The sequence below is a fragment of the Cyrtonyx montezumae genome, unplaced genomic scaffold (genome assembly GCF_038088225.1).
Source record: "Cyrtonyx montezumae isolate F1298 unplaced genomic scaffold, pur_monq_1.0 scaffold_6, whole genome shotgun sequence".
Lineage (NCBI taxonomy): Eukaryota > Metazoa > Chordata > Aves > Galliformes > Odontophoridae > Cyrtonyx > Cyrtonyx montezumae.
In genome coordinates, this window is record NW_027072067.1 from 18839487 (window position 1) to 18859286 (window position 19800).

The 19800-nt window shown below is 41.9% G+C and overlaps 1 protein-coding gene across 2 annotated transcripts in view; it reads left to right on the forward strand.

Annotated features, from left to right (window-relative positions):
- IFT122 (intraflagellar transport 122) overlaps positions 1 to 19800 on the forward strand; it is a 28951-nt gene that overhangs the window by 5765 nt on the left and 3386 nt on the right. For both annotated transcript variants that reach the window (XM_065749458.1, XM_065749456.1), the window contains 16 exons: positions 458 to 649; positions 1403 to 1541; positions 2181 to 2383; positions 2853 to 2990; positions 3649 to 3813; positions 4282 to 4479; positions 5708 to 5848; positions 7454 to 7507; positions 9593 to 9754; positions 11396 to 11562; positions 12408 to 12579; positions 13653 to 13755; positions 15266 to 15406; positions 16382 to 16479; positions 17333 to 17433; positions 18762 to 18927. In XM_065749458.1, the coding sequence (XP_065605530.1) occupies positions 458 to 649; positions 1403 to 1541; positions 2181 to 2383; positions 2853 to 2990; positions 3649 to 3813; positions 4282 to 4479; positions 5708 to 5848; positions 7454 to 7507; positions 9593 to 9754; positions 11396 to 11562; positions 12408 to 12579; positions 13653 to 13755; positions 15266 to 15406; positions 16382 to 16479; positions 17333 to 17433; positions 18762 to 18927 (2340 nt within the window). The remainder of the gene's footprint in view (positions 1 to 457; positions 650 to 1402; positions 1542 to 2180; positions 2384 to 2852; positions 2991 to 3648; positions 3814 to 4281; positions 4480 to 5707; positions 5849 to 7453; positions 7508 to 9592; positions 9755 to 11395; positions 11563 to 12407; positions 12580 to 13652; positions 13756 to 15265; positions 15407 to 16381; positions 16480 to 17332; positions 17434 to 18761; positions 18928 to 19800) is intronic.

Consider the following 19800-nt stretch of genomic DNA (forward strand, 5'->3'; position numbering starts at 1 on the left):
CTGTATGGTAATGCTTTATGGCTACATTAAATGTTTTCTGTTTTCCAGTGCTTTTTGTGGGTCAGTATTTTTTAACCAAATTTTCCTCCAGCTCTTGTTTCCCCTGTGACAACTCAGCTGCAGTCCTCTGGTTCTTGTACTACAGCCCTTGAAGCTTTGGTCGCTTTTGTGTTACAGCTGGCTGCTTCCTAGAGGACCTCTGTTTCTTTCAGCCAGTTGAGTTGGTTTTTGTTGTTGTTTGAGTGCTTGCACCCTGAGAGGACTGCTTTGGAAGTGGGAGGATTGATTTAGAGCTGCCTTTTGGAAGCTCAGTGCATCTAGGGCATTGAAAAGCTGTGTGTGGCTGGAGAGCTGAGGAGAACCAGGAAGATCCTTGTGTTGATTTTCATCCATTCTCGTGGCCTTAGAAAAGTATGAAATTATCCTTCTGTTAATATATGTATGTTTTCTCTTGTAGATTGGGAAGGACAGAATGCTCAGTTTTGACCCTTGCTGTGTTAGCTATTTTACCAAGGGAGAGTACCTTTTACTGGGAGGGTCGGATAAACAAGTTTCCCTCTTCACCAAGGATGGTGTCCGTCTTGGAACGATAGGAGAGCAAAGCAGCTGGGTGTGGACTTGCAAAGCTAAGCCAGACTCCAACTATGTGGTGAGTAGGTGCATTTTACTGGCACTTTCACAGACAGTTTGCTATAGAAGCTAAGACCATACATTTCAAACTCATTTGCCTAATCTATATATCCCTACTGAGACAGCAGAACTTAAGCAGTGTTTAATGAGCTCTAAAGCTGACACTAAAATTAAAACTTAAGGCTGCAAGAAGGTGGTAAATGAGTGTAAGGCCTGCTTTCAGATGGATTTTGATTGAAAAGGAAGAAAGGAATTTAAAAAGAAACAAAAACAACACAGCAAAATGAGCTAGTGACTTCCAGGTTGACGAAATCTAGTGCCATGATAGGAAGAAAGTTTTGAGTTCTGTTTCTGTTTGAGTTTCTACCATTATACTTTGTGGAGGATACCAACAGGGCAACAACTGTTACCATAAATACTGCACTCTGTGCTGATACACAAATGTTAAGAGACCCAGAGCCCATTTAACAGTAATGAAAAAAAGAAAGAAAACAAATGGTGTGCTTGGGAGGCGGAAGCACTGAAAAGAACCACAAGAGAACAAACCAAACCAAAGCATCCCACAGCATACACATAAGCTACGATAGCGTCAGTCCTCATTTTGCACTACAAAGTGGAACAGCACTTTTGCAGCTGCTGCAATATACATAACTGTAATTGCTTTCAGTCTATGCGTTGTGCAGGAGAAGGAATGTAATTCTCAAATGAATACTACACGCAAGTCTTACCTATGTGTACCTGTTCACTACAATGATTTCCTCCTTGTGTTCAGGCAGTGGGCTGCCAGGATGGAACAATATCCTTTTATCAGTTGATTTTCAGCACTGTTCATGGCCTTTATAAGGATCGCTATGCTTACAGAGACTGCATGACTGATGTCATTGTCCAGCACCTCATCACAGAACAAAAAGGTAACTTTGCTTTCAGGTCAGACCTGTGCTGTCATTCTGTTGTGGGCTTCTTCATTTGTTTGTTTGTTTGTTTTAACTGAATGTCCATTGGAATGCTTGGAATATTTGCTTCACATACTGAGCAGATTGTTGTCACTTAATGGGAAAATTGAAGATCCTGTTTGCAGGATGAGAGTGCAAACTTAGATCCTGGAGGATCAGCACTGACAAGCTTAATGAAAGATAGGGAGATTTGAAAGGACGTCGGGAGGGGGAGAGGCTTTTAAGATAAGGTTTTAATCTCTGCAACTGAGATTAAAAGAAAAAAAACTGTATGTCACATCTAGCAACTTTTTTCTTACTTGTGGCTTCCGTGGTTTGTACTGATTTTTGTGTCCCTGTACTCAGTGGCTTTTTATGGCAAGGAATCAGAAGCCTGTTCTGGAATGTGCTGTTGCAAAAATAAGGGAGGTTGATAAATTTTGACATAGGTAGAAGGTTACGTGGTTGCAGGAAAAACAAACGTATCCTAGCTGCAATCTGCTCTTAAATTTAGATGCTTCAGGAAGATTCAGTTCCCACTGAACAGTAGGTTTCTCTGACTTTTTTTAATTTGTTATTTTCCTGTCAGCCTACACAGTGTTTTATTTTTCCCTCTAGTTAGAATAAAAGGCAGAGAGCTTGTGAAGAAAATCGCCATCTACAAGAACAGATTAGCCATCCAAATGCCAGAGAAAATCTTGATTTATGAGCTGTACTCGGATGATTCCTCAGACATGTATTATCGTGTGAAGGAAAAGATAGTAAAGAAATTTGAATGCAACTTGCTGGTGGTATGCTCGAATCACATCATTTTATGCCAGGTATGTGCCTTGGAGTGGATTTGGGCTTGAAGATAGCTTTCCAAATAGCTGGGACAGAAAGTTGGTACCTTGGGGAAAAACTGATGAATTATACTACTGCACAGCACCATGTGTAGTGCTGCTGTAATGCAGTGCTGTCCTAAGTAATAGCTGCTCTGTGCCACAGGTGGCTCTGCTTTACTGAAAGTCTCTGGAGCACTGAAGCCCCAAGGGAAATGTTTGGGTGGGGAGAGCTGTGAAGAAAGATGGTTTGTTGGTCTTTTTTTTTGTTTTGTTTTGCTTTTTTTTATTTTCTAATTTTTTGTCATAGTACTGAAAAGCCTTTAAGAATTCATCCTGTAAAACTGAGTGACATTCTGACACTCGTGAAATCGGCACACGTGCTAGCATAGGTATTAATATAAAACAGTGGAGGCACAAAGGTTTCTTCTTTACCTCCATGCAGTATTTTGTATGTTATTGTGTGCAGGAGAAAAGATTGCAGTGCCTCTCATTCAGTGGTGTTAAAGAACGAGAATGGCTGATGGAATCTCTTATCCGTTACATTAAAGTCATTGGAGGACCTCCAGGAAGAGAAGGCCTCCTGGTTGGGCTGAAGAATGGGCAGGTAACACAAAACTCCTGGCACACGTCTTTGTGCTGCAAATAGATGCTGTTTCATTCTCTGGGGAGACCTTAGGAGCAGCATATCCTTTCACAACCTAAAATTTTATAGGGCAAAATCTCATTTGGGGTTTAAAACTGAATTATTTCTGTATTTCTCACTCTCTGGTTGTGAAATTCATACAAATCTGTTTGATTTTGAAGACCACATATTGCTGACAAAAATGGAAGTCTTAGTGAACTAAATGAATTTGTCTTTGGGAGGCGTGGTGTGTGTGTGTGTGTGTGTGTGCACTGAAAATTGCAGAGTGGAGCCCTTAAATGTTGATTCAGAGAATGGGACTGGAAAGGAATTTGTGATCCTTCATGTATCAGATATTGATATCCTGCAGTTGTATATTAATGTAATTGTTTGAGAGGGGCCTTACAAAACTCAGGACATGCAGAGTCTGTCGTTTGTATGGGCTCACAATCTAGAGTGTGTGGTAGAAACAGACCTCGAGTTTCAGTACCTTGAAGCATTCTTTCTAATTTTAATGCACCATTCTGTGGGAGAAAGAGCAGCCATTGCATGCTGTATGCAGCAGTAGCATTTATACACACTGTGATTTCTAGCTGGAGGAGTACAAACTTGGTCTGACTTTGGTTTCGAATATATCTAGATTCTGAAGATATTTGTTGATAATGTCTTTGCCATCGTCCTGCTGAAGCAGTCCACAGCTGTGCGCTGCCTGGATATGAGTGCATCTCGAAACAAGTTGGCAGTGGTTGATGAAAATGACACCTGCCTTGTGTATGATATTCATACCAAAGAGCTGTTGTTCCAGGTAAGATTTAGTCTGTCTCTGGACCAGGGTCAGACCCACAATGGCACAGACAGGAGGAGACTGAGAGCACAGAACGTACCAACAGTGTTGACACGGAGAAATTAATCTAACTTAATTAAACCATTCATCATATTTTGTAGAATGTATCTGTTTCTTATCAAAACTGGGCTTTGGAGTTGATAGCCGAGGAAGTAGAAGACAGGAGATGTGTAAGCAAAAGCTGAATGAAAGACAGCTGAACTTGTGACCTCTTTGGGTTAATTCAGAGCTGTCCTGCTTCTCTTTGCAGTGTTAATGTTACGGAGCATTTTGGCTTTAGTGCTGATATTAACATAAAGCCTAAACTTCTTTCTTTGCCATGTATTTCTAGGCTACAGTAGGTCAAATGTATAAGAGGAAGGATGCATATTTCTTAGGAAAGAATATGTGGTTGTGCCTGTTGTAATCATCCATCGTTTTGCTCATTAGGAACCCAATGCTAATAGCGTGGCTTGGAATACCCAGTGTGAGGATATGCTTTGCTTTTCTGGGGGGGGTTACCTCAATATCAAAGCTGGTAACTTCCCTGTCCATCAGCAAAAACTTCAAGGTTTTGTTGTGGGATACAATGGCTCCAAGATCTTCTGCCTTCATGTTTTTTCTATGTCAGCTGTTGAAGTTCCACAGGTAATCTTTTAATCTCATTAAGTGTTGCTTTACATTTCTTAAACATAAATGCTTAAGATGTGAAGAAGCTCTTCTGAAATTTTCCAGGATTCTACTACCAAAACAATCACCATTCTGAAGCTTCTTTATCACTATTTAAGCAGACCAAGAGACAAACAAGCAAGAAAAATGGAAAAAAAAACAAACAAACAAACCCCAGCTTCTGACTTATTTCTGCACAAAAATGTGGCAGGATTTGAAATTCAGAATTGAAGGTGGGGGGCTATGTGCTTTTGTTTAATTAACGGATGATACCTCTGTTGAACCCATATGTGTTCCTCAGAACTGTGCTGATCCCTTCTCTGTGATGTGCGTTGTCTGGCATGGTTGGTAGCTGCCAGATCTGCCAAGCCCAGTGCACTGTTTCAGTCTGTCTTTAGCGTGCTGCAAGGCTCTGATGCACCTCCACATCCTTGTGCAGTGTTGCTAAGACAGGTTACTCAAAACTATACTTTGGGTGAGAGTGAGTACAAAAAATACACGACTTTCAGACAGGATGATAAAGGTAGCAGAGGTCAATCTGCATGCTTTTTGTAGCTGCAAACCCAGAATTAAGCAAGCAGCAATGCTCTCTGCTCACTGAAGGGGGTTGAGCTGTAGCTGAGCCCTGTTCTGTGTTGGCCTGCACTGTTGGTTCCCCTCTGAACTGCTCTGAGCTGGAGCAGGTCGGTCACAGCGGGCGGTGTCTTTGGGCTTCAGAGTGCCACTCTTGTTAGAGCACCTTTGTTTGCCACTTCCTCGTGGCTCCTCTGCTGTTGTGTTGGAGTGCTTCCAGGGATGCTTTGTCCTGGGCTGCTGTTGCAGCCTTTGAGAACAAACTACCGCTGCCTTTGCTCTGACATCGTAGAGGGATTGTGCTTTATTTAAAAAGCACCTCATCATACATTGTATCTAGCATGTTCAGCACTCAGAGGATCAGAAGCATTCATTAACTGCTTTCTAATATGCTAGGAGCTACAGATTTCAAGATGGGTGAGTTTAGAATGTAATTAACCGAACCAGTCTGAAGATGCAATGCTAATTGCCCCGCAGTGTTGTTCTGTGTGCTGTACAAAAACATGTTTGTTCTCTGAGGAGCTTGTACTGCTTGCAAGTGGAATGTAATTTTTTCTCACTGTATCTAGAGAACTGCACTAGTGTTCCTCAGCATTATGCTTTCTAACACATGTTTTCTGATGGAAATCCTCAGTCTGCACCCATGTATCAGTATCTGGAACGGAAAATGTTTAAGGAAGCCTATCAGATTGCATGTCTGGGAGTAACTGATGCTGACTGGAGAGAACTGGCCATGGAAGCCTTGGAAGGGCTGGAGTTTGAAACGGCTAAAAAGGTGAAGCAGTAATGGTGGGGTAGTGAGTGGTGTCTCTGGGTTGCTCTCTTGCTTAGGTGTGTGTGAAAACCTCAGTCAGTGATGCACACAACAAGGTCTTGAGATGACATTTTAAAACTGAAATACAATTTATTTTTCTAGGTAAATGCCATGTTCTAAATCAGAATGTTTAATATGAGGGAAAGGTTTATTTCATCTGCTGAAAATGAGTAAGGAATTTGAGGGAAGTGGAACTGGGAGTTGTTCAGCGGTGCTGCTTGCCACCAGGTGGCAGCTAAGAATTTCTAAGCTGAATTTTCCCTTCCCCTTCCCTAGCACTGTAAGTCTGTATTCTTTGTTTCTCCCCTCACTAAGTGTTGAAGATAACCTTAGCTTAAATGTGTAGATTTCATGCTGATTGCATTACCTTTCTCTGAAGACATCAGTGATGGCATGTTGTCTTTTTTGTCACCTACCTGTAACACTTTAAGAGTGCCCTAGGTGGGCATATACTAAAGAGCACATTTTTCTCTGGCTTAAAATACTTTTCCCATTTTCTTTCAGCATCTTTTCTGAAATATGAGAGGGCAAACTGAGTTCAGTGTCATAAATATTGTATGAAAGACAAAACATTCTAAAAATAGGCAGGGAATGGCCTGTAATGATAGGCATCTTTTAATAATGTAATTTTTTTTAGGACATGAAATGCCTTATTTTTCTTTTTTCCAAAATGGAGGCAAGGAAACTGGCAATAATTTCACTTTCATAGATGATTTTATGCAAATAGATGGTCTTAAAAAGTAGTTTTCAGTGCCTCCTTGGAATTTTAAAGCGGTGCCCTCTTAGAATTAGAGCGGATTAATATGAACAAAAGCAGCTTCTTGACATTAAAGGCTCTCACAGTTTCTAGTCCGATCTGGTGTAAGCAGAATATTCCATGCCCTCTTAAGCACAAATTTGGTTAGGAGTCTAAACCACGTGGTCTAAAGAGTTAAATTTCTATTTTTTGATGCCTGACAAGAAGTGCTAAGCTGCTGTATCTCACACGTGACTTTGCCGCTTGGGACTTTGGGCTGCACATCACATTTATCTCCATTTGCAAAAGATATTACACCGTCTCACAGTATCATCTTCTGCTTTGCTTTCTTCTCCCTGGGCTGCTTCTAGACTGAATTTTCAGAACGGTGTAAAGACGGGAACCACGCGCAGTCTGCTTCAGCAGTGTGGTCAGTTAGCTGCCACACCTTGTAGCAGTCTCCTTAACTCTGTGCCATGCCTCACATTAAATGAGGAAAGCTGTAAAATAGCCAGAGTACCATTATGTGGTATCGTGAAAAGCATTTTGCTTTTCTCAGGGGACTGCCATGTGTGTACCTGCTGGTGCCCAGTGCTGCTGTTTGGTTTTGGTGATCAGCTGTTTGGGTTGGGCCCTTGTCTTAATTCTTATAACGCCTGAGGGGCCCCCATTGCAGTAAGAGCCCATCAGGTTACAGACTGCACCAACACAAAATGCAGCAGATTTCTGTTCTGCTTGTGTGAAGACATCTGATGTATGTGTTACCACGTTCTCTCGATTTCCTGGCTTTTCAAGTTAGTTAATTCCTTTTCTTCTCTTTATTTCTATAGGCATTTACCAGAATAAGAGACCTTAGATATTTAGAATTGATCAGCAGCATTGAGGTAAGAGAATATTAGGGGTATTGTAAGAAGATACACTGTGCTGTAAGGAGTACTCTCTGTTCTGGAGAGACATCTGTTCCCGTCAGTGCTTCTGACTGCTGGGTGTGTGTTCAGAGTGAGGAGTCTTGATGAGCAGGGAGCCTGAGTTGTGCTCACGTGGCTGAATCTGACTGCAGAGCGTGCTGATGTGGGGCAGAGCATGGTGGGAGAACTTACAGGCTTCCAGGAAAACTAGAAAAGCATTCAATATTCAATTAATAATTGGTAGAATGCTACTATGCTAATGGAGCTTAGTACAGAATACTTCATAAACATGAGTTAATTAAACTCTTCCTTACCCCCTGGAGGTAGGTAATTACTATTATCTCCTCCTTGCAGAGCCAGAAACAGGCCCAGAGAAATAAAATGACAAGCTCAAGGTCTCACGACAAGTCTGTGACAGCTGGGAATAGAATTTAGGATCCCTTAGTTCTGTGCTCTGCTCTAATCGGGACTCCTCATTCTTTTCCCACTTCTTGGTGGAGTTTCAGTAGACAATAGCAATCTGTCGTGAGCACGTTAAAGGACGTGCCATCACTTCTGGACCTTTTGCAAAGACCACTTGATAATACTTAGTTTGAAGATCTATGTCGGGATGGCATAAGGAGAGTTCTCACGCTAATTAGATTTTATACCTTCTCTGAAAGAATCCGTCCCTTGCCTTACGTTGTTGCAGAGCTGTCCTGGTTCTGTCAGAACACCAGCCCTCTGTTGACTGTGCTGAACTTCTCCTGGGGTCGAACATGGGACAAAGTTCTGTGTTAGGAATGACCCTGGCTACCTTTTCTTCCTTTTTTTTTGGAGAGTAGATAAGTTTGTGAGAGGATTCTCTCATGGGTAATAAAGTTCCTTTTCCACACACGCTTCTGCAGATCTGCATCCATTGAGGATACTGCAGAACTATAGTCTGTTTAATTAAGAGTCTCCGTGTAGACTCGGAAATGCTTCTTCTGAAGGGAGAGTTCTCCATCACTGCTTACTCTTGCTTGTGAGATACTGGATTCCCTTAGAAGCTTCTAAGGGTGTAACTGAGTACCAGTTCTGGTTACGTGGTGGTTTTCTCTTTGGAATGACATTTTTTTCTAAGGGATGACAGTAGGAAACTTAGGTGCCAGACCTCTGTATCTGGCAAGATTCTGTGAACTCAATCAAAAACGGTGTAGCAATTGCTCTGTTAATTGCTTTAACAAAGTTTTTAAAGGGAGTCAGTGGGTCAGTGTGAGCAGAAGCTGCGATGGCTGAGTCTCATTTGGCAGCAGAGAACTGATTTTGTAGAGACGTGCAATGCTTTGTCCTCTTCAGTGCAGTTTTCTTTGAATTTTGTTCACAGCTATATATTTTCATATAGAATAGACTACTAAGAATAATACCTTCGTACTAAGCAGGGCAGGAATGCATGTCTAAGATGGAGGGTAGAACAAACTCACGTGCACACAGAGCATTGCCCCCCTCCCTCTGCACACCATGGCTTTCAGTGTGATGCTGCTCTGTGCTGGTGCTCTGCTGTGACTGCTCCTCCTCAAACCATGAGCTCCTGCGTGTGCTGACGGTGTTGGTGACACTATTTCTGATTCAGTGGCACGTTAACGTCCTTTGTGAAGATGGTTTGTTGCTAGCAGATATTTTCATGTTTGTTTTCCCCCTACACACACATACTGGTAATTTACCCAAATCGTATGCCAGTGAGTTTCTGTATGTGAAAATAAGGAACCTATCAGGTGCCTTTTTTCTTTAATAACATAGCATAATGATGGTGTGTGTTCATCTTCCCATATGAAATCAAGAGCAGTGATTTTTCATCAGTTGGATTTGTATTGTGACATTTAATTTCACTCTTCCTAATTTTAATTAGAAGATTTAATCCTTTAATTATAAATTCACCAGAAATGTGGGAGAAGCATCGTTACCATATCCTGTTGCAGGTTTTAGTAACAGCTAAAATCTGAGCTTGAAATTCGACTCTAATGGCTGTTTCTCCCTGATCATCCAGAGTACGTTTGAGTATGCTCCCCCCCCTTCTTTTTTTAATCCTTTTTATTTTCTCAGGAGCGGAAGAAGCACGGAGAGAACCTCAATGAGTTGTTCCTAGCAGATGTTTATGCCTACCAGGGAAAGTTCCATGAGGCAGCAAAGCTGTACAAAAAGAGTGGGCATGAAAGCCTGGCTCTGGACATGTACTCTGATTTACGCATGTTTGACTATGCCAAGGTAATAGTTTGCAACTGAATGTTTATATGCAGAAATACTACCGTACTGCAAGTGTGTGGAAAGCATGATCCTGTAAAAGGGCAGGATGAAAAGCTGGCTCGGATTTTCAGCTTAATTGTCTGAAGTTCATTTGGTTCATTTGTGAGGAAAACAGATCTTTCATGTCTGCATGTGTTGGTAGCAGTTTTCTTCAGAGTCTGTTGCTGAGGTGGCAGGCTGTGTTTTGGGCAGCTTGTGGCTTTTCAGACCCTGCCAGGCATGGCTTTTTGATTGTGAATACAGTGTCATTCATCATCATTTTTCATTTTAAAAAACTCTATTTTCTGTCTCTTTCCCATCCTCTTATTGAGGACTCTCTTTTTTGTCTCCTGAAGTGGAAGTGAGTGCACCATGTGTTTAATTCACTTCGGCGTTGTAACAAAAATATTTTCCTTTCATATTTTGAATTTAAACAAGTGTTTGAGTTGTTCTATATTAATATATTTTCCACTGTACCTAATACATTAGCCTAGAATATTAGAGCATTGCTTCCAAAGATTCAGTCTGTCTTGGCGTTTTTCTGTTCTCATGAAGAAATAAATTGAATACTGCTTTAACATGTAATGTTTTTATATGGTGACAAAGTGCCATTTAGCTTCCAGGTCTTCTGCAGTGCTTTCTTGTGAGGATCCCTGAGGCTGCATGCAGTGCTCAGTGCTGTTTGTTGCTTGTTGGAGCCTTACTCTGCCCAGTACAGGACAAGGACTTCACCGTGACGTGTATATAATCTGTTCTAGCACAGATTCCATGAATAGTGCTGCAGGGATCTTTTGCTTCCAAGAGTTTAGTATGTAAATACTTCTGGATTTTGCTAATATAAGACTGACTTTCACTATTTTTAGCTAATGAGTCCTTGTTAGCTTCAGTGTTTTGACTCCTCTTAGAGTAATTCATGGATGACAATTTTCCCACAAATCTTCATAAGAATCTCTTAATTCTTGGCAGTAGTCATGTCTATGTTTAGTAGAGGTCTTGTATCTCCTGTTCTTGAGAGTAAATCCGTACAGTGGAAATTGAAGGTGGTAATTAGCATGTGAAGGAAGCTTCATGTGCAGAGAGTATACTGTACGTGGAAGAACATGGGAACCTCTCACGCTTGCCAGTTTTTTTTTTCCAAGGAAAGATAGATGTGTGTGGAGTGGAGGGAAGTGAGGGTCAGTGCTGCCAAAATTAAGTGAAGGAAACCCTGCAGCACTGTTTTGTTTCAGAAAGGCGTGTACCTGGATGGCTTGCAGAAATTGTGATTGTCCTACTCAAACAGGACCACCAGATAGATGCCTCCCTGCCTGATGTACTGGAAAGCTGCTGATTACCTCGGGGGCAGCTGTGCCATCCCTCTCTTGGCCTTTCCAGAATCATCCTTTTTTTTTTAACAAACTACGTAGGTGAGAAACTACCGTTGTTACCTACCAAACATTGGCCCCTGATGATCAACTGCCAAAGGCAGCACTGGTTTCTGTTGCTCTGTATGCACCACGTCTTTCCTTAGGAGGCATTATGATATTGATCAGAAAAAACTGTTATGTATTTTAGAATTTGAAATATAATGTAAAGTTTGCGACCAGAAAATAATGCAGACGTTTTTGTATTTTGCTATTTCAGGATTTTCTCCAATCTGGAGACCCCAAAGATACAAAGATGCTAATAAAAAAGCAAGCAGATTGGGCCAAGAATATCAATGAGCCAAAAGCAGCCGTGGAAATGTACCTGTCTGCAGGAGAGCACATGAAGGCCATAGAAATCAGTGGAGACCACGGCTGGGTCGATATGTGGGTTTTAGCTTCATCTCAGTATAACAGAATCTTGCAATACAGTGTAATTGAATTCTGCATAACTTTTCCGAAGGACAAAACCTGTTTGATATGCACCTTTGTTTATATCAAATAGAGTGTAAGCTGTATTTGAAGCACACCTGACATTTAAAATGTTCTTGAAGTGAGCGTGGGAGCATTACTACAGCAAAAAATACGAATGGGTTAATCTGCATTATGAGACTGTCTTCTGAAATATGCATGCCCTAAGGTTATCACAGCAGAGTTTGTGTTTGGTTTTTTTTCTGTTGTTTTAAACTGTGAGAGAGAACAAATTAGTGGGGCAGGGATGACAACCAGAGCACAGGATTCCAGGAAGTAAATTCTTGGTCAACTCTGGTCCTGGTCAAATTCTCCTTGATTTACAGCAGTTCCTGCTTTGTGTCTTCTGCTGAGTTGAAATAGAGGCTTGAGCAGGTGACTCAGCATTCCCTTGCCTAGTTTTCCCTGGGTGGCAAGTGGAGTAACATTCATTAAGGCTCTTTTTTTAGGTCAGGGTTAGGGAAGCACGTCCCATGCGACTTAGTCATGTGGATCTCCTGCTGCTCTCTGTCTCTTTGACTGAGCACACCCACCGAAGGCAGTTTGCTGCAGAGTTGGGATTGTAGGAACGGGTTTTGAGATTGTAAAAGGAAAAGACAATATTGAATGCTTGCTGACAGCTGTTTCAGCAGCGTGTTGCGTGGCACTACCACTATGGTATTAAGTAGTCACTGATTGAAAATGAGTTTGTTAGAATATTAAGCAAAAGGTAAAGTGGTGAGGCTGAACCTGAAACACCTGGCTTCTTTTACTGCATCTAGGTTAATAGAAATTGCTCGCAAACTGGATAAAGCTGAGCGTGAGCCTCTGTCAAAGTGTGCCTTCTATTTTAAGAAGCTCGATAACCCCGGCTATGCAGCAGAAACCTACGTGAAGGTCGGTGACCTGAAAGCATTGGTCTCTCTCCACGTGGAGACTCAGCACTGGGAAGAAGTAAGCACGCCTCTGGTTCCCGTGGTTAGAAGTGCTGCTGTGGGTTGGCTGTGGCTGCAGGAGGGGTAATGAGCATCTGCCTCCCCCACCCCTGCGCTGAAGGGAGAGGCAGGGAGCAGGAGGGCTTCTGAAGAGTGTGGTTCAGAGTGCAGTCAATTTTGTATGCTTCTTGTTGGCTGCTTTTCTGATAGTTCAGTGTGTGGTGATGTTTTGTTTGTTTGTTTTGCTTGCTTGGTTTTCTTTTTCTTTTTTTTCTTGTTCTTGCTTCAAGCTCCCTTTTTTGCTGTCCAGGAGTAGTTGTCCATTTCCTATGCAAATCCACAGAATGCTTCTCGACTATTAGAAGGAACGAATAGTAACTGTATTGAGGGAAATTCTGTTTTGAGCTGGAGTACTTTTCTGACTTGAACATGTGTGAGTGAGCATACCATAGGTGTCAGTCAGACCTGGTGAATACCTGTTCTGTTCAAGTGGACACCACTTTATGAACTGGAGTTATTGTTGGGTGAAGTTTTGCAGACTTATCTGGGATTTCCATGGAACACAAGCCTGTCAGTATCACATCCTTCAAAGTTGGGGTCACCATTCATTCTGTTCTCATTTCTTTGAATTAAGCTTTGATGGGTGTAGCTTCTTCAGGAAGGGTTTTCAAAGTGCTTCTAGAACTGTCAATCCACTTCCCCCCTAAATTATAGGGGTGCTTTGGAAAGCTGTAGGCTTGGTCCTTTACTGACCAGTTAGTGAGTGCTGGAAGCAAATCTAAACCAAATTTATAGCATTGCTCCAATCTCTTCAGAAGATATATTAGAATATATTTCCTCAATATACACACATTCAAGTCTCACTAGTTCATAAGCCACGCTGTTATCATGCATAGCTTTCCTTTTGTCATTGATTGGTTTTGTTTTAAAATACATTTGCTTCATACTGGAGAAAAGATGGATTACAGTCTTTATTCTGTGTATTTTTATTGTGAATTTACTTAGAGCTGAAGGACTGATTGTGTGAAATGTTCTAAACACTTTAACTGTTTAAACTACGTGGTATTCTAAAACTGACTTTATGTACCTCAGGCATTTGCTTTGAGTGAAAAGCATCCTGAATTCAAAGATGAGGTCTATGTCCCTTACGCTCGGTGGCTGGCAGAGAATGATAGATTTGAAGAAGCCCAAAAAGGTATGGCTTTCTGGCGGAGCACTGGGCACTCAGAATGTCCTCTGTACTTTTCCTATGCAGAATATGCTGTCTTTGCCCAGGAGAGTTTCCTGTCTGTGGGTTTGAAAACAAGTATGATAAATATCTTCATATCTGTCTTAAAAATAAAGTAGCTGGAGGTCTCTTTTTTTAACTGCAAAGTGTGACAGACCTATCAGAAATGGTGGCATCCAAATAGAGTCCCAGATCTTCAATCTCATTACACAATTGAGCATGGCATTTGGCTTAAGAGCTGAACTGTGTTTTGTTAATACTTTTATCCCAATAAGATTCAAAATGTAGCAGGTACCTTACAGAAGTGACAGTTTTTCCTTACGTACAGCTCGCTTTGTTCAAGTAACATTTTTATCTTTCTGTAAGAGTTTTCATGGATGCCATTAGGCTTATAAAATTACTTCAAGAGAACTGTCAATCTTCTGCCATGTGGACAGGCTTCCACATTTTGTCATAAGCTGTGCCAGGGATAAGGAGAGGTTGAAGCAAGCTCCATGTGGAGCCGGTGTGTTTTCAGTACTCACTTTACTCAGGTGCTGCTCCATGTGACCTTTGCATCTGCTCTTTCCAGAGCCAGCTGGGATCTAAGGAAGAGTGTAACTGCATTTGCTCACAAGGCCGAGCTAGTGCACGTGCCAGCCCTGAGCTGTGCCCATTCTGAACGAGGCTGTGTCTCAGCACTGAACCTTTGAGCAGCTCGGGTGGTTTGCACGTACAGATCTGTGAATATAAGTGTGCTGTTCCCAGCTTGTTCCACAAAGCTCCGTGCTGTTGTGTATTGGCTAATGCAAATTCTGCAGATTGGGTGAGCAAGAGATCACTGTGGGTATTTGAGAACATGTTTTTATTGGAGCTGTCTGAAGTCAGGAGGCAGTTGTGTTATCTTTATTGTACTTTATTTGATTCCTTTATTGCCCTGTAGGAAGACAGTGTTTGCCAAATGCATTTGTACCAAGTGAGAACTCAGAGTCTAGCTTTATACTGGCTTCTGAGGTTTGCTGAAACAGAAGCTGTTAATGAGTGCTAGAAAGATATAATAAATAGTATAATGTTTTAAAATATTCAGTGTTAGTGACTAGAACACTAATTTTAACTTGTTGTAGCTTTAAATGCAGGCATGATCTGCAGTGTTTAGAGATTGCAGTTGCTTGTATACAGATCTAATGATTGTTGTGCTTCTGCTCTTTTCTATATTAAAAAGGAATAAACAACAGAAGCACTGGAGGTGTACAAGATATAGCAACTCAAGAGCCCCCGAGACAGTGCAAAAGCCACAGAACACCTACAGCTGCATCTTGTGTTCCATTAGTGTTGCTGCTTTCAAGTAGAAAAATGCCAGTGCTTAATCCCTTTCATCCTGCTCTGAATAGATGATTTGATATTGGCTGAATAGACCGCTCTTAATTTAAAAACATTAATTTCAGCTAATTGATATAATCACACTGTAAAATCCTCTTTGTTTTGGCCTTCTTTGTAGCATTCCACAAGGCTGGGAGGCAGAGAGAAGCTGTGAGAGTGCTGGAGCAGCTAACGCACAATGCTGTGGTTGAAAGCCGATTTAACGATGCAGCCTATTATTATTGGATGCTCTCCATGCAGTGTTTGGATATAGCCCGAGGTAAGTAACTGAAGGCCTTACGTTTTTACCTTCTTGTGCACGTAGACGGGCAATTGCTGAATTGTGATAGCACTGCTGCAACTCCTTCACTGATTTTTTCTTTTATACTGTGCATAGTTTTGGCTTGTGCTATTTTTGTAGTCCCCTGGTTTTCCCATGCACTTATGTAAAACAGATGAGCAAAACAACAACATCGGCATGTGTAGGCCTTGTTTGAAATCTGACTGGAGTCAAAATAGTGTCTCCTGGGAGCCTGTATCCTCGTGTAGCTTCCCTCAACACACTGCAGATAGAGAAGTGATTGGAGGGTCCAAGTACGGGAACTGAGAGGTGGTTTTGGAGCATGAGATCTGCCTAGTACTTGAATGTGGGTAGGGGAGGTACTTAACAAATTGTTTCTGCCAACAAATACAAAACGGATTGTTCATGATCTGTCATCTTGTGTTCTGAGTGTATTTCTCTGGGAAAGAGGTAGAGCCAGGGCCTAGGAGAACTCATTTGGTAATGAATACAAAGGTGATAGTGCTGTCTTGCTCAGTGCTCTAGGTACTTTTCAGTCCACTGAGAGTGTTGATATGTTGCTTCTGAGGTATTGTATGGAGATGCAAATTGTTCCAATTTTTTAGTAGTGTGTTTAGTATCTGAGAAACGTTTCAAAATGCATTTTGTTTGTAAATTCTGAAGGCGTGAATGAGCTTTCCAGCAATGCACACCTGCTCTTTTCTCCCTTTTCCTGACCTGTAGCCTCTAGCCAAGCTAGAACCATTGCCACTTATGTTCCAGCATACTTTATTTGAAGCAGAAACTTGCTCCCAAAAATAGCAAGTCTGTATAACCTGTGTTTTGAATAGGTAAATGGGACACACTTGAACTGGTGTGTACTTCTTTTGAGACTATTGGAATACGTTGCTTTCTTCACACCGAGTCTCACAGGTTTACCTCAGGGGCTTACTCAAATGCCTTTCCCTCCCACAGAGAATGAAGAACAGAAGAATGAAATGTTGCAGAAGTTTCATCACTTCCAGCAATTGGCAGAAGTTTACCATGTCTATCACTATATTCAAAGATACACTGTAAGTTATTTACCTCAGAAGTTGTGTATGTATGATTCCTGAATGTTTTTCTTTCATAGATAAACAAGCATTTAATGACTTCACACAATTAAATAGAGTGTAAATTAGTGATACTGTATATTTCTTTGTACTGTAAAAGAACTGCTCTTGTCATAGTTCTTAAAAAGTGCAGTGCCATTTTAGCACGTGTGTTTGTCTCAGTGTGGCTGACTCTCCACCCCCTGTACTTGCTTTGCTGGCTGTACTGGTTTGGTTCCAGCACCCCGGATCTCCAGTCCTGTACAGACTGCAGTGGGTTCTTCCTTTAATCAGGGAAGGCAGGTTTGAACAGAAGACATCCTCATTTAGAGGTTCTCGCAGCGTGTTACCTCTTATCAGTGAGGGTATGTGTAAACTACTCCAAAAGACATGCAGTCTTGAGTGGGGAGCTCCTGCTGCTCCCAGCAATTCGAGTAATGTTCCTACCGCTGCTGGTGAAAATATCTTCTGTGGAGCATATGGGAACCCTCTGATCCATGCCTTTGCCCAAAAGAAGACTGTGCAACTGAGGCCTCTGCTAGTCAGGCTATTTCAGACCTCTCAGTGGTGTAGGCTGCACACTATTCCTGTCCTGCTTTTAAATACCCTGCTAAGGATCTATTTTAGCTGCATGGATCCCTCTCTGTCTTTTTCTGCACATGATAAGCATGAACTTCAGTGTTAAACATGTGAAATCTGCTTGGTATGTTCTGTCAGCATCTCCTCTTATTGCAACTGCATGAAAAAAGGACAATACTTGGGATGCCCAGTGTTGTATAGGGATATGAATTGTTGGTTTGCCAGCTTAAGAATGTCTCTATTTTTAATTCCACAGGAGGAGCCTTTCAGTTTCCACTTGCCTGAAACACTCTTCAATATTTCCAGGTTTCTGCTTCACAGCTTAACAAAGGAGACTCCCTTGGGGATCTCAAAAGTGTATCCTTCCAACACTGCACAGAATCCAGAGGCTGAGGTACATGAAAAGAGTAATTGATGTTGAGCCACAGTGCAGAGATCTACTTCAGGGTGTGTTCAGTTTCAGCTGTGGGTTATAGCTAATGGAAATTGACTTGTGCCCCTAAGGAAATAATCAGCACCTTCAAACCGTTGTTTTTAACTGCACTCACTACTTTTTTTATTTATTTTTTATAGTCTTGGAGACCTGTACAAATCAACTAACATGTAATTCTCAGCCACCAACCCAGTATGGTGTGTGACTTTGTCAGGGAGTATTAGTCATCTCAACAGGATGCTGGCTCTGAATCTTGACAGCGTTGTTGCAAGGATCCTGAGCTGACAGGAGCAGGGGGGGAAAGAACAGGCACGTTTGCTTCAGCTGAGGCTGTTAGAGCTGTGTGGTGTCTCAACATCTGCACAGCTTTGTGAGTGTGGGTTGCATCTTTTGGAAGTAGAATCATAGGATCCTTAGAGTTGGAAGGGACCTCTGAAGGCCTTCTAGTCCAACTCTATGATTTAGCTCAGTATTTCCCCTTGTTCTGTCTCCACTGACCCTACAAAAGAGTCTGTCCCCTTCTTTTCTCTAGCTTCCCTTTAGATATTGAAAGGCCACTATCAGGTCACCTCAGAACCTTCTCTTCTCCAGCTGAGCAGCCCCAGCTCCCTCAGCCTGTCCTCGCAGGAGAGGAGCATCATGTAAAAGGCCTGTGTGAATGCTGCAGAAGCACATCTGTCTGTAGAAGACAACAGAAAGGGTCACCAGCTGCCAGAGGGAAGGCAGTTTTGCTTCTGTTATGGCTCTGGGTAGGGTGTTTGCTTTCCTTTTAGTAACTTCCTCACTTACATATTCTTTCAAAATGTTCCTGACGTGCCTGCTCATGGCTGTGACTGGTAGCTTTCCGAACAGTTTTGTTACATGCTGAGGAAAGAGACAGCCCTTGGTCACTGGCACAGAGCATGTGCTATGTGCCTCTCAGTGACATCATATTTAGCAGGTGACAGTGCATTGGTGGTGTTCCAGGTTTTGTTGTTATTTTGTCTGGGCAGACTCCATTTGACCTAAAACAAACTTCTGTGTGGAGGTCGGAATATTTAACCACGCAGTATTAATGTAGGGTCAGTTCTTTCCTTCAATTATAATTGCCCCTGGACATTTTGATGGGCCTTTCACATTTGCTCGTTTAAATGGCATTATATGTGCATTTATTTTGTTAAGGGCAGTACCAGTGTGAAACATGCTTCTTCGATTAGAGGGAACATTGTATTTTTTCCTAAATACGAACTTTTATTCCTTAATTTAGTTTCAGTAATACATTATTTGCCCTGGCAAAACAGAGCAGAGCTCTGGGTGCATATAAACTGGCTCGTCACGCGTACGACAAGTTGCAGGGGCTGCAGATCCCAGCCAGGTTCCAGAGATCCGTGGAGCTGGGCAGCCTGACGATCCGATCCAAGCCGTTCCACGACAGCGAAGTGAGTTTCGTGCTAACCGTTACTGTACGAGCCTAATTCAAGGAGCTGAGCTGCCATACACACACAGTCTGAAACATATTATGCATAGGTCTGTGTTAGAATTACATTTCTGCTGGAAACAGTCCTTTCATTGTTATCCTTCAGGGCAGGCTTCCTTTTGTTCCCAAGAACAAACTAAAACCAGTTCTTTCTTTATGGGCAGCTTCTCTCCTCCCTCTCCTCTCTTTTATCTCCTTCCTCTCTGCCTATTAATTCTGTCAAGCCTTTTTCTGCATAGTTTTTGTGTCTTTCTGCAGCTGGAGGTCACTTTCATTTGTCCCAGCTCCTAGCACTCCTTCCCTCCTCCCCCTATCCCTCGGGTGACCTTCCTTCCTCAAGTCTTATTTTATCACCTTTTCTTCTTTAACTGGTCTGAATTTCTGCAGTGCTCCACAAAGCCGTGTCTCATGGAGTACTCACTAAAAATAAATTGTATTGTGCAAGTGAACGTGTACCTGGCCACCTGAAATAACAGAAATACAGTCTTAAGAATGGCCTGAAACAACCGTGCTCCTGAAAATAAGAGAGATGAATTGATTGAGAATTTGACCAAGCCTGTGAAGGAAAAAAAAAAATGCTTCAGTAACATCTTCAACTTCTTCACTGTGCACTTAATACAAAATTCTGCTCCTTACCACAAAGACAAGGGTAAATTTCACTGTGACAAAGACAGATATTTCTAATGTGAAAGCATTTTCAGATGTTAAAGAATGTGATTTCACAGCAGTATTTCTTCAGGTTAGGGACTGATGTCAGTGGTAGAAACCTGAGGAGCTCTTGTTTAGTTGAAACCACGAGTACTGACTGAGCAGACCTGTGTGCAATCACTGTGCT